At 43.0% G+C, this 12,443-nt stretch overlaps 1 protein-coding gene across 1 annotated transcript; it reads right to left on the minus strand.

The window, feature by feature from the left end:
* Positions 1–327: 327 nt before the first annotated feature.
* On the minus strand, positions 328–11,033 carry ccdc22 (CCC complex scaffolding subunit CCDC22). Its single transcript, XM_083674336.1, has 16 exons — positions 10,614–11,033; positions 9,941–10,118; positions 7,973–8,105; positions 6,884–6,990; positions 6,481–6,565; positions 5,888–6,057; positions 5,170–5,385; positions 4,476–4,667; positions 3,875–3,994; positions 3,468–3,584; positions 3,270–3,371; positions 3,055–3,162; positions 2,823–2,918; positions 2,093–2,152; positions 1,847–1,921; positions 328–1,694 (listed from the first exon to the last, which is right to left on the minus strand). Exons 1-16 carry the CDS (start codon positions 10,661–10,663, stop codon positions 1,581–1,583), a joined length of 1,923 nt encoding a protein of 640 aa, XP_083530462.1. The 5' UTR covers positions 10,664–11,033; the 3' UTR covers positions 328–1,580.
* Between the last annotated feature and the right edge of the window lie 1,410 nt (positions 11,034–12,443).

The following is a 12,443-nucleotide window of genomic DNA, read 5'->3' on the forward strand; positions in this document are numbered from 1 at the left end:
TTGATTACTTTGTCTTATGATGACTGTTGGATAGATAATTCACTTACTTAAACAAATGTATTGTTGTAAGTCACTTTGGATAAAGGCGTCTGATAAATGTAAAAAATACACTGGCTATGTGGGGAAATTATGAATGATGACATTGATTGCTACTACTGTGTAATGGAAATGTGTTCTTCTGTTAAACTGGAATTAAAGGTCTTCAAGAGAACCACAGTTGAGTAACCGCTCTGCTTCAGAAAGAGAGACCGTACCGGTTCAGGACATAAACACAGTGTACAAGGAAACATGTGATTTGTAGCATTTCAACATGAAATAAACCACAAAAGTGTGTTAGAAAGAAAACACAACACAGCAGAGTCTTCATTATTATGTTAATTGTCTGCTATGACAACAATTAGGTATTTAACCAATATATTTTACACAGGTCCATTGACCGATGAGCAGATTAATCCACATATTCAATATGATCAATAATTGTAGTTTTACTAACCTAGACCACATTTGACCATTTAGGAGATCAGTGCCCAAATGATGAGGCAAATTACTTTGCATCAAGTCTCCCTAAGCAAAATAACACTGAGAAAAAGACACAGACAAAAGCAGCATTTGATTTCAAGGCATGAGAATGAGCTACAAAAGACACACTTTGCAATCTCCATATTGATCAGATTACAAGACAACATGTGGCATGGAACTCTTATGCACAAGTCAATGGAATCTCAGGCCGTACCTAGCTATTGCATTCACCTGGGGGAACGGAGGTCCCTCCACACTAACAATTTCATTGGACAGCATTAACTCAGGTGCATCCGAGATAACTTGAAGTATCTCAAGATAACTTGAAGTATTGCCCATCAATGCATGGAGCTGGTCATTCAGACTGCTACGGCAACTGTTTCTGGGGAGGATTCTTACAGCAACAAGGACTGCTAGTAAAACGTGGATCGCACTTTCAATGGATACTCCATAGAAGATGCTGTTCAACCTAGGATAAGGCTCGGGAAACTTAACTAGCCCATCAGGTGTACATTTCCAGTTGAAATTCTAGTAAGAATATAGGGAATGATTGATTCAAGTTCAGAGAGGTGCAAATCAGTGTTCGTGTTATTGTAACTTGATCATCAAGACATTTGATCTTTGCGGATGGAGGAATTATTACAATCAAGATAAGAACTACTACAAATTTCAAATAGAAAAAGTCATAGCTTCATTAATCCTCCTTTCTTCTTTATGTTTGGATGGAATCCATACAAAACCAGTGTATGGACACCAGATATACAAGGATGTACAGCATAAGTCATCACTTTGTAATGGGCGAGAGAATCTCATTTCTACATCCATCATTATTGTTTGTGCATAAAAAATGTCATTTCGGTACAAAAAAATCGGTCTCCCCCTATGCTGTAGGTTTCTCAAGCAACAAGGTGACGACGGACAGCTGACAGCATTTGAAACTCTGCAGATGGAGTGTGCTTTCTTGGTTCCCCACAGGCGCCAGGCAGTCTTAAGAGAACGCAATAGGTCAGTTTGCCCAGCAGAAACACCAGACGGGCACTGTGGAGGGTGCCAGGCCCATGTCAGCCCTCCCTGATTTTGACAGCGAGGGCAGAGTTCTCCTGTCGAATGGCCTTGTAGTCCTCCAGGATCTTCTCCAGGTTGCTCACAGTCTTTTTACCGTTCTCGGTTTCAATCTGAGGACAGAGGGCAACTTTGGCGGTCAGTGTAAAATATATGCAAACTCTACCAGCCATTATCATTTTACCAGACAAAGTTTGTCTGGATTAGCAAAGTAATAGTGTGTGAATAAACAGTAGTTTGTAAATAATGAGAACGCCAGACATACCTGTTCCTCCAGATCTCTAATCTCCCTCATGATTGTGCCCGTGTCCTCGATAGTTTGGATCAACTGAGTACAGTTCTAAAACAGAGAAGACGGCAAAGTGGATCAAGTTCCACAACTGTTCATCCCATTTACCCATATAGAGATAATAGAGGCCCAGGATTTAACAGACATACATACCTAAGGATATATTTATGCATCAGTCTTCGGTTTATAAAAGCAGCTTATGATATGCAAACAAGCTCTTACCTCATGTAAGGCTGCCAAGTACTTGTAGGATTTACGGACAGATTCGTCTTTCTTGGCATCCTGCAAAGTATGAAATAAGACATAGATAATTAAGAAGATACATGGTTACTGTTCATCCCTGAATCTGAAGGGGGAAAACCCAAATCTGACCCCCTTCTTGCGACCCTTTCCTAGATGGGCCAAATGGCCATAGTAAAACTCATTGAGACAAAGGAATTGTCTCACTTTGACTGAGTGACTCTTGATGTTGAGTATGTTTGCATACTAAGTTTCATTTGACTGTAACTGATAAGTCTGATTGGTCCATTCTTCCATCCAGTCCAACTCTTCAGGGATGAAAGACGGGTATACATATAAAACAGAAGGTTGAGGAACATATCATTCTCTTTGTCATCTTCGTCTTCTTTGTCTGTGAGTATACCATGTGGTCTGTTTTCTCCATCTCTCTCTGCTCTTCCTCTTGCTCACCATGAGGGTAGAATGTAACATTTCTTTATGATGTATTTGCCTTGTAATAGGTGTATTCGTCTACAGTGTTATCAAAGCCTCACAACACAAACTCAACAATTATTTGTGTGAATTAAATTAAATGGAGTCAGATTATTAATATTACTAAAATCTTTTAGCCAAAAAAATGCAGATCAATATAAAAAATCTCTCATCTTAAAATAGTGGAGCTATGAGTTGTTCATCATTAATTAATTAATTAATTAATTAATTCAAGACCAACCTTAAAGACCAATTCATCAGTCACAGCAAATGTTCGGTCTAGTTTTCCAGTCAAGCTGTTAATCTCTTTCTGCAGCTCCTTAGTGTCAGACAAAATCTGCAGAGACAAGGGGAGGTAGACACTCATCAATAACATATTTCTATCCAGTCAGTCAAAACTAATTAACACATTTCTATTCCCTTGTTTTGAAGAATTACACAGGACTATATAAACACAAGGCGTCTTAATGTACCTTTGTAATTTCCTCCTTCTGTTTCCTTATGTTGCCGACAATCTCTAAAATCCTCAGAGTGTAGGCTGAGCGGGAGACGTCTTTGGGGAGGTTCTCGAACTCGGTTATCTGAAGGGTAAGTCACATTCCCACAGAAGAGTTTCAACCATGTTGGGACTGCCAACAGAACACAATGTGGAAATCTACCACCTAAACACTTTGATTGACTCCAGTACCAGTTGTTTATACAATCCCTCCTTCTTCTTCGCCTCCTCCGCGGACTGCCGGATCTTGTCATGAAGGTCTTTGATTTCAGACAGTTTCCTGGATGACTCCTCCTACAGAAGAGGATGGGAGTTTAAATATGGCCCTCGCCAACACAAAGTCTCTCTTTCAACGTAACCAATCTAGTCATTTGGTGGGATGGCTGTTACCTCTCGGTTGCTGCAGAGCTCCTTGAGTCTGCGGTGCTCGTCAATGAGCGGCGCTCTGTGTTTCTCCCACTGGGCGGCCAGGCTGACCACTCGCTTGGCGCTTCCCTCTACCAGAGCCTGTTCACACACACACACACACACACACACACACACACACACACACACACACACACACACACACACACACACACACACACACACACACACACAGAGAGAGAAGTGTTCAATGGAGTCACTCTCTGATGCTTTAACATGTGTGGAACCATCGCATGACAGAAAGCAGGTGTCATCCCAGAATGTATTAATAGACAACAAGATTGGAAAACTACAATAGATACAACATTTATTAGCAGAAATGATAGATGATGATGATGATGGGGGGGGGGGGGGGGGACCATCTCTCTCACCTGCAGCTTTGTCAGGTTGTTCTCAGCATCTGGTAAGAGGTCAATGGTCTGCTTCTTCACCCGCACAGAGTCCTCCTTCTCTGCATTGCTCAGCTCTCTCTGTTTTAGCACATCTGACACCTACATACAGAGAGGAACAGTGAGCCACAACCCCATGAGACTAAATCAACTCACCAGGGGAGGCTGGTGGAGGTAGAAATCGGAGGACAGGCTCAATGAGTCCGTCCTCAGATTTCTGCCTCCACCGCAACTCACATGACTATTTTCCAAGAAGTAGAGGGACATGAGCACAAAAGTGGCTATTATAGAACTGCATGTGTTTACCAAGTTATTGCAGTGAAATGTTCATACAGGTAATACCACTGTATTTGTTCTGGTATACGGCCTATGTAACGGAACATTTAAAGATGCAATCCTACATTAGTTTGTGCCCCGCCACTTGTTTTGGTATTGAGTTGAGATGGGGAAAAGTGACCCCTCAAATTCATAAACAGAGCTCTGGATGTTTTTGAACGGGTATATCAGGAATTTTGATGACCATTGAAACAGCAGAACAAATCCACAGATTGTGCCTTTAACATGTAGCATGAAGTCCAGTCACCTGCTGAATGGAGACGGTGAGCTGCCGCATGTCTCCTCCCTGCTCTTCCAGGTGGAGGGAGACCTGCTGGAGCTGCTGCTGCAGGGCGCCCAGCTCCTCCTGCTGGCAGGCCGCCACGTCCTCCTCCGACTGCCGGGAGCTGGGGAGGGAGCTGGCTGCTGCCGCCATCTGCTGGGCCGCCTTCTCAGGCTCCTGGAACACATAAGAGTTTAAGACGACGTGATAACGATATTCACAAATTACATTCAATGACGTGACATAATAAAATAGCCTACATGATACACAGCATGACATCACATCACGACAATGTGCATTGGGAGAAATACTACAATATTGCGTCGCTTCAGCACAATGTAGAAAAAGAATCCTGGTCCTGAGGACTCGAGGATGTGGACGTTCATTTTCCAGCCTAGAACCAACACACTCGATTCAACAAACCAAGGCTTAATGATCAGTTCATTTGTTTAATTAGGTGTGATTTAAATCGGTGTGCAAGAACTACTGCGCAAGAGCAGAAATGTGCAGCCCAGGACCAAAATTGTCAAAATGAATTTAGGGCCACAAATAGTATTGCAATACCCATGCCCCCATGCCCCCATGCCCCCATGCCCCCATGCCCCCATGCCCCCATGCCCCCAGCCCCAATTCCTGTGATTGCTGTGAGGAGTTAGGATGGCAGAGATGGACTATTCACCTGGGTGAAGGTGAACTTCTCAGTGTGGGTGAAGCGTGTGCCTTTGGCCAGGACATGGCCGCCGGGAGCAGAGCTGCCGAAGGACTGCAGCAGCTCTGTGAGGTCAGAGCCGGACCGGTGGGCGCCACCGGCGGTGTCGGGGCGAGGCTGGGCGGCCGTGCGGAGCTGCTCCTCGATCCGCTTCTGCAGACGGGCGCGCTTCCTGGAGCGATACTCCTGTGAAGAGGCCAGAAGGGTCAAAGGTGACTGGGGTTCCGAAGAAAGAGACATCCGACTTTTCACTGAATCAGTTTCTATTGTCATATCGTGTCTACTTGGTGCACAAATAGAGACAGTAAAATATCTAGGTGTCTAGTTTACCGAAAAAAAAACTTTTAGCAGTGAAAGAGAGAACAGACCAGGGTAATGAGAAAGATCAACAGACCAGGGTAATGAATTTAACACTGAGGCTTCTAGGCAAGGGAATTAATACTGTCCACAGACTGTACAAAGACCTGGACACAGAAGTGCATCACAACTACTGCTACTGCCTTAGCTCCACAACCATACATGAACCCACAACCATACATACCATTTGACAACCATACATGAATTAATTAATGAATACATAAATCCTATGTACACTAAATACAAATACTTCACATACTGACACTAGGTCTCAATTTATGTTTGGTCTATTGGTGAGCCCATTACGTAAACTATCCTATTGAAAGTGCACCTCTGGGGTGAGGCGGGAGAGGAGGCCCTGGCTGTTCCACTCGTTCTCCCACTCCTGGGCAGCGCTGAGCTCCGATGCATGCTGCTCAAGCAGGGAGGCAGGCACAGAGGCATGCTGGGAAGGCTGGGCGGTCACAGGGGGAAGGAAGTCTGTGTGGTAGTCCTTCACCTCTGTCATAGAAACAACGCAAAAGCCCATTGATGTGGAATACCAAGATTAAACACCAAAGGGTGGTTTTCCAGACAGAGATTAAACCTGACTAAATCACCCTTTCAATGGGGATTTATCTTAATCATGGTCCGGGAAACCAGCCCCATATTTCAGTGGCAAAGTAGAACTTGTAATGTCAGTGCAGCACCTGTGTACATGTGTAAGTCATTTGAAACCTTACAGAATTTAAGAGGATTGGATGACAGAATGATACCCAATGTGGTCAGGACAAACTCTTGGAACTAAGCGACCTGACCAGGAAAAGCTCTGCGCCCATTCACATATCCACAAACTAGGGCCTGGAGTTTTCCTGTTCAGGTCACATGGTCAGAAAAACAACTTATGTTCCTAAACACAGTATAAAGAATTATGTAAGGGTTTACCTTTGGATAGTTTTCCCCCCAGGACTTTGACGCAGTGCGGTAAACTAAGAGGCTGAGAGTGGAAGCTGTGGGACGGTCCTGGGTTCTAAAATGGAACACAGGCACAAAGTGGGAATGCTGTCCACACAAAGTGGGATTCCAATAGGCGTGTAAAAACAGACTGTGCTTCTGGGATATTTCACACAGCTCATTTTTACAGGTAACGAAAAAGGCATTAATGTCTCATTCTCACTAACCAGCCCTGAACGGTAACTTCAAAGCGATCTAGGATATCAATAATTATTTTAACGGTAGCTGGATAACCCCAAAACTCAAATCAAAGTTAAGCTGGCAAAATCACTGATTTGAAAATCACTGAGTGCTTTGCGACTTGCCACCCTGACCTTCAGAGTGTGTACAGTACCTGTGTTTTGCAGAGGAGGGGCAGTCTGCAGGATGGAGCAAGCCAGGGCAAGGCCATCTGAGCTTTGATCTGGGCAGCGATGGACTTTTGGAGGAGGGCTGACTTGCCTGTTAAAGGGTACAATGCATCGGTGAGAAAAAGATATTTCATTGAGAGACCAAATGAGCAGTACAAAAACATTCAAACTTCTCATTAGAATGCCCGTCTCTCCACCACTACAGTGACTGCACGTTTGGGTTTGAGCCCAGCATGAATAAAGTGCTAATTCAAGTCATTACTTCGCTAATTAAGGGCTTGTCGTTGGCAACCACAACATTACTGCTCATGACATTCTGAAGTCTCTAATATAAAACTATCTTGGACTATGTAAAGTGAGAGCAGAACAAAGGTAAAAAAATAATAATAATGAAGAAAGGAGAACTGGTCAAATTAAATGATAAAGGCCCTCGTTATCAAATGCATATACGCTCTAATCTAATAATAATAACAATAATAATAATATAATATATGCCATTTAGCTGACGCTTTTATCCAAAGCAACTTACATTGCAGTGAGTGCATACATTTCAGTATATATGGTTAGGGTTAGGGTGGTGGTTCCAGCAGGAATGGTTCCAGCAGGAATCAAACCCACAACCAAAGCGTTGTTAGCGCCATGCTCTACCAACTGAGCCACAGAGGACCACTGATCTGATCAGGAACTGACTGTAGTCATTTATCCATTTGAACATGATCAGACGGTGCAATCAAATATCACATCAACTCTGAACTGAGAATACACTCAGTTTGACCTCGGTGAGTGATGAAGACGTCTGCATTCTGTGATGCAGCACCGATAAGCAAAAAAGCACTGATTGAGCAAGACATTATTACAGCGTAAGCTATTATGTCCCTGCATTCCAATGCTGTGCTGCTTGAATGCTTTGAACTTTAGATTGGCTTACACTCCAGCAAAAAATAATTCAGGTGTGGTGACGTTTGGGCATTCAATGTTTTCGAATGTGAAATGACATCCATTTCCCTGCATAAATCCACGGGTCATTTCTACGGTCATGCTAAATCTGGGCCTGACAGTGTCTAGATGTGTACCTGCTGGCTGGTCTGAAGCTTCTGCACTTTCCCTGGGCAGCTTCTCCACCAGGAACATGAGCAGGGAGCGGATCTCTGGTTCATTACTGTACAGAAAGGTCTGGTAGCCAATCTCTCCCTTGTAGCCAAGGTCCTGCAAACAAATAGGTGTTTATCAATGTCAGCCCCGATACAGAGTCTGATCATACTCATGGCTAAATACCAGGGTTGGGGTCAATTCAATGTCAATGGAACTTGGAAAAACCTTGGATGTACAAAGCATCTATTTTTTTTTTTTAATGTAGAGAGAAATAATGAAAACCCATGCCCTTTTTGCAATCATTAGCTTCTTTTTTTTTTTTTAATTCCTTTTTTACAGTGGTGCCAGTGTGTGGCCAAAGCTTACTAGCGACCAGCGAGTGCTCAAAGCCCGGTGCTTCGAGCCTAGTGAACAAGCCTGTTTGAATTTCCAACTAAAGAGCTTGGATGATGAGAATATCCTGCCCTCGCTCTAAACAGCACCCCTAGCCCCGTTTGGCCTCATAAGGACCAGCGGGTAGGAGGCTAAAAGCCAGAGTTTCAAGTCCGGGAGTGACTGTGGAAAAGCAATTGGCCTTGGCACACACTGGCACGCACGGCATACGTCCAACTGTGGAAAACTAGTGAACTGACATTTCAACTGAACAAACTGAAATTCAACTGTCCCCTAGCCTGCTCTAAACCAAGGACAAACATCAGCAATTGTGTAGATGTGATCAATTTCTCCCTCAAGAGAGAAATAATATATAGATTCATAATTGACGTGTCATGCAAATACCGGTCATTTAGCTTGTCATGTAAACAATCCATTCAGGTTTCATAAGCCATAAGTTTAGCGTCAATATCTTCTTAATTAATTCTTAACAGAATTCACACAAACAGGTTATGAAAAAGACAGTGTTCACAATGTATTTTGCCACTATACAATATGGCAGCAGGAATTGTATCATTCATTTTAACCACAAAGCGGCGATGTTACGTATTTAATCCTCTATTAGCCTACAATTCTACTTATCTCAGAAGATGACTTTGGTAAACTCATGCAAGGAACTGGTCTATTACTTAACAACAAGAATGGCATTACTTCACATTATATCAGGAGGTCAAATTAAGCACTGAACTGCTTCTATTCAGACATCAATAGCCTTAAAATAGAGTTAAATTCATGTTCTATGGCCAATGAATAACCGAATTTGATCTGACGATAGTAAATTGATTTTAGACTAGGGTATGCATTCCAACAATCACAGATAGACCCACACTGTGGTCTATCCATGACAACGTCCTGCTAATGTGAAATCGACTCTCCTTCACAGATGGATGCTCCCCGTCATGGAGAGCTTTGTGTGCGGGTGGCATCACAGATACTGTGTAAACATTGCTACCACCAATTAGCGTTTCAACCCTGCCCCAGGGGCACACTGGTCATATGGGTGTGTCAAAGAGAACTCATGGTAGATTATTACAACTGAACATTCAACAATATCTTAATCTTCTTCATGTGACCAACATACGAGAGTGAGAGCATGTAGGCCAGCTAAGCCATTTAGCCTGTCACACCTCTTTTCCAACATCTTAAAAGCCATAGTATCCAATGATGTAAAGAAAGAAAAGTGAAACTTGGGAAGTATGAGTATATTTACAAAACAAATCAAGCAACCCATCTGAGTTAAGCTCAAAATGTTCTTTGGATATAACAGCCCCATAAGCAACATAAAAATGTGGCAGTATCGCCAGACAATACCCTATGTCACCACTAATGGTGTTACTGTAATTATGACGTGATGAAGTTGAGTACTGACAACAGTGCACACCAAAATACGTAACGTATTTTCAACGTAATTTTCAAAGTGGAGGGAGTGGGGTGTGTGTGGATGGGCAACAGAATGATCAGCATCTTGAGAAAGGAAAACCATGACAACATTATCCCTCTCCTTTAGCATCCCTCACCTGGCAGGACTGGGCCAAGCTCATGCCCACTCTGAAGCGGGCAGACATGCCAGGGGGTAGTGAGGGGGCCAGCCCGCTGCCCAGGGCGGGGTCGATCACTCGCAGGCATCTCACCACCGCTTCCACAATCAGCTCACTGGTGAACTGCTTCACGCTCTGAACATCCTCACCCACGTCCCTGTGCAAACAGAGAGAACATGAGGTGGAAGCACACAGGATCACTTCCCACTTGACTGACTGACTGACTCTGTCTGTCTGTCTGTCTGTCTGTCTGTCTGTCTCTCTCACTCACTCACACACACCATATGATCGGTACACTCATTTCCAAATCACAATTAGAGCTGTTGTGTAGTTCTCGCATATTTTCATCTATGGCAATTTAGGCATTCAGCAGTTGTCATTAAATATATGTTTCTCTCCGTCTCAGTCGGACTACGAGGAACAATCTGCTGTAGCTGTCAATTGGCACTGATGATTGACGATTAGACATGGTCATGATGGCTTGTTCTGTCATGGTGCAATGTCACTATCTGATGCCCCCCCCCCCCCCCCCCCCGAAAAATAAATAAATAACCAAACATCCACTACCAAAGTAGGACGCATAAAATGTTAAATTAGTCACCAATCCCATACCCTACACCCCCTGGCTATTCAATAACTAATTGATACTTACGTGCCGGTCTGTCTAAGCGAGTGAATTAAAATCCTATCAACTTCCTCCATCACTGTAAGAGGTGTCTTGCAGTTCCTTGCGATACCGATCTGGCAACTTTCTTTACAAAGGGTAGCCTCCGCTACAAATCAAAACGATTCAATCCGCTTCTATTGCTGACTTGCTAGCTAGCTAGCCAATTCTCAGGCTTGTCCATTGGCTTTGGGTGAACGCTAGCTAGCTAGCTTGTTGTTAGCTGTCAAAGCTTTGGATGACAGTCTCTCCTCAGCGCATGAACTAAAAAGGCACTGGCTATTTCAGGAATACTTTCTCGTGTTTATCTAAATGTCCCGCAAACAGCCTTCCATCCTAGGAGACGATGTGGTTATTGCCAAAAACGTAATAGCAGAAATTCACATTCGTAAAAACAGAAATTCCGTATCTGTGAATAAGGCAGGAAGTCATATGGGAGGAGTAGTTCATTGTGGTGTTTTCTGGGATTTGGAGTTTTAATATTGTACAACAGTGTTAGAAGGAGCAGGAGAGGGTGCGCAAGGGAAACACTAATACCCGTCATGCTCCCACTGTTGCAGTCGCATGATTGGGCACAACGTTTTGGCACGTGCATTTCGGGACCTCGTATTTGACGTGTCATCATGTGGTCAATATCTGGTCAATTATACCGGTCAAAAATACCTATTATCTGGTCAAAAATACCTCGTCAAAAATACCTTTTTGCTTTACTCTACGTTGCCATGTGTTCTTGTCCAATGTGAAATGTTGTGTATTTTCACGTTTTTAGTTAGATTGTGTAGTGTACTTAATGAAATATTTTCATGATGCTGTAAACTGTATTATTAGGCTCAGTTAATTTCTGGAGGATTTTGCTGCACACTTATAAAGGGATGCCCCTCTCTATTTACATCTTATGGTGCGTTCCAGTCATGTCGAATGTTGTAAATACGAGTTCCCACTTGGCACTTGAACGAGCCTCCAAATCGGAGCACAAAGTGGATTTGAAGAGTTATTCCGACATCAGATGTATTTCGCGCTCATGTTGTATTTACGACTTTACCAATGTCACCAATTAGGAAGCTCTGATCTACCGAGGAGGACTATAATGCACTATTATAGTTGTTTTGCACTTGGATTTGATATAGCCACCTACTTTAGGTTGTCGTTGTGCGCATCTTGCAGCTTTAGTTGTAATGTGCTGTGCTTCCCTAAGTGCCCTCCAAGTGGCAGTGTTTTTTGTATTATCAGATGAGTCTGGCATAGTCTGTAACATGAGTCTAGCACCATACTGTAATGTGATATGATTTCCCAATAATAGACTATTGTAGAATTCTAGCACCACAGTCAACTTAAGTCTCTCACCAATAACACAAGAAAAACTTGAGGGGAGCAATGTTATTTTTAGAGCCATTTGAAGAGGGTTTTCCTCCATAGCTTAAAAGGGAAAACTGGCGACATATAGGAACTTGTTATTGTTATGTTTTCAACTATAATTGCAATATCATGTACTAGTCCTTGCATCCAGAGCTTTCTACAGTATGAATTTGAGTGAGGTCACATTTTCTCAGCCCCAAAAGTAAAAAATGGACATCAACATTAGGCTGAAAAAACGACAAAAAAAAGAAATCTGGCATTTTGGCAGTTTTGTCCAAATGACTATACTGTATATGTGACTACTCTCTGGATATAGTTAGCCAACATACAGAATGTGGTGCCTCGTGGTATTTGTTCTTCCTCGTGTATTTCTTACAGGGGGCCTGATAGATGGCCTCATACCACAGAGCCAGACTCTTTCACAATCACCTCACCATATTTATTTCTAATGTTTCTCGATTT

The sequence above is a fragment of the Argentina silus genome, assembly GCF_951799395.1.
Source record: "Argentina silus genome assembly, chromosome: 8".
Taxonomy (NCBI): Eukaryota; Metazoa; Chordata; class Actinopteri; order Argentiniformes; family Argentinidae; genus Argentina; species Argentina silus.

What these genes read in the sequence shown, in the direction of transcription:
- ccdc22 (XM_083674336.1), bottom strand. Translation starts at nt 10,663, where the DNA reads ATGGAGGAAGTTGATAGGATTTTAATTCACTCGCTTAGACAGACCGGC. An exon ending in AGCTTCAGACCAGCCAGCAG is followed by an intron (nt 6,991 to 7,972) that starts GTACACATCTAG and finishes ACCCTTTAACAG; the next exon opens with GCAAGTCAGCCCTCCTCCAA. An exon ending in AGAAGGAGGAAATTACAAAG is followed by an intron (nt 2,919 to 3,054) that starts GTACATTAAGAC and finishes TTGTCTCTGCAG; the next exon opens with ATTTTGTCTGACACTAAGGA.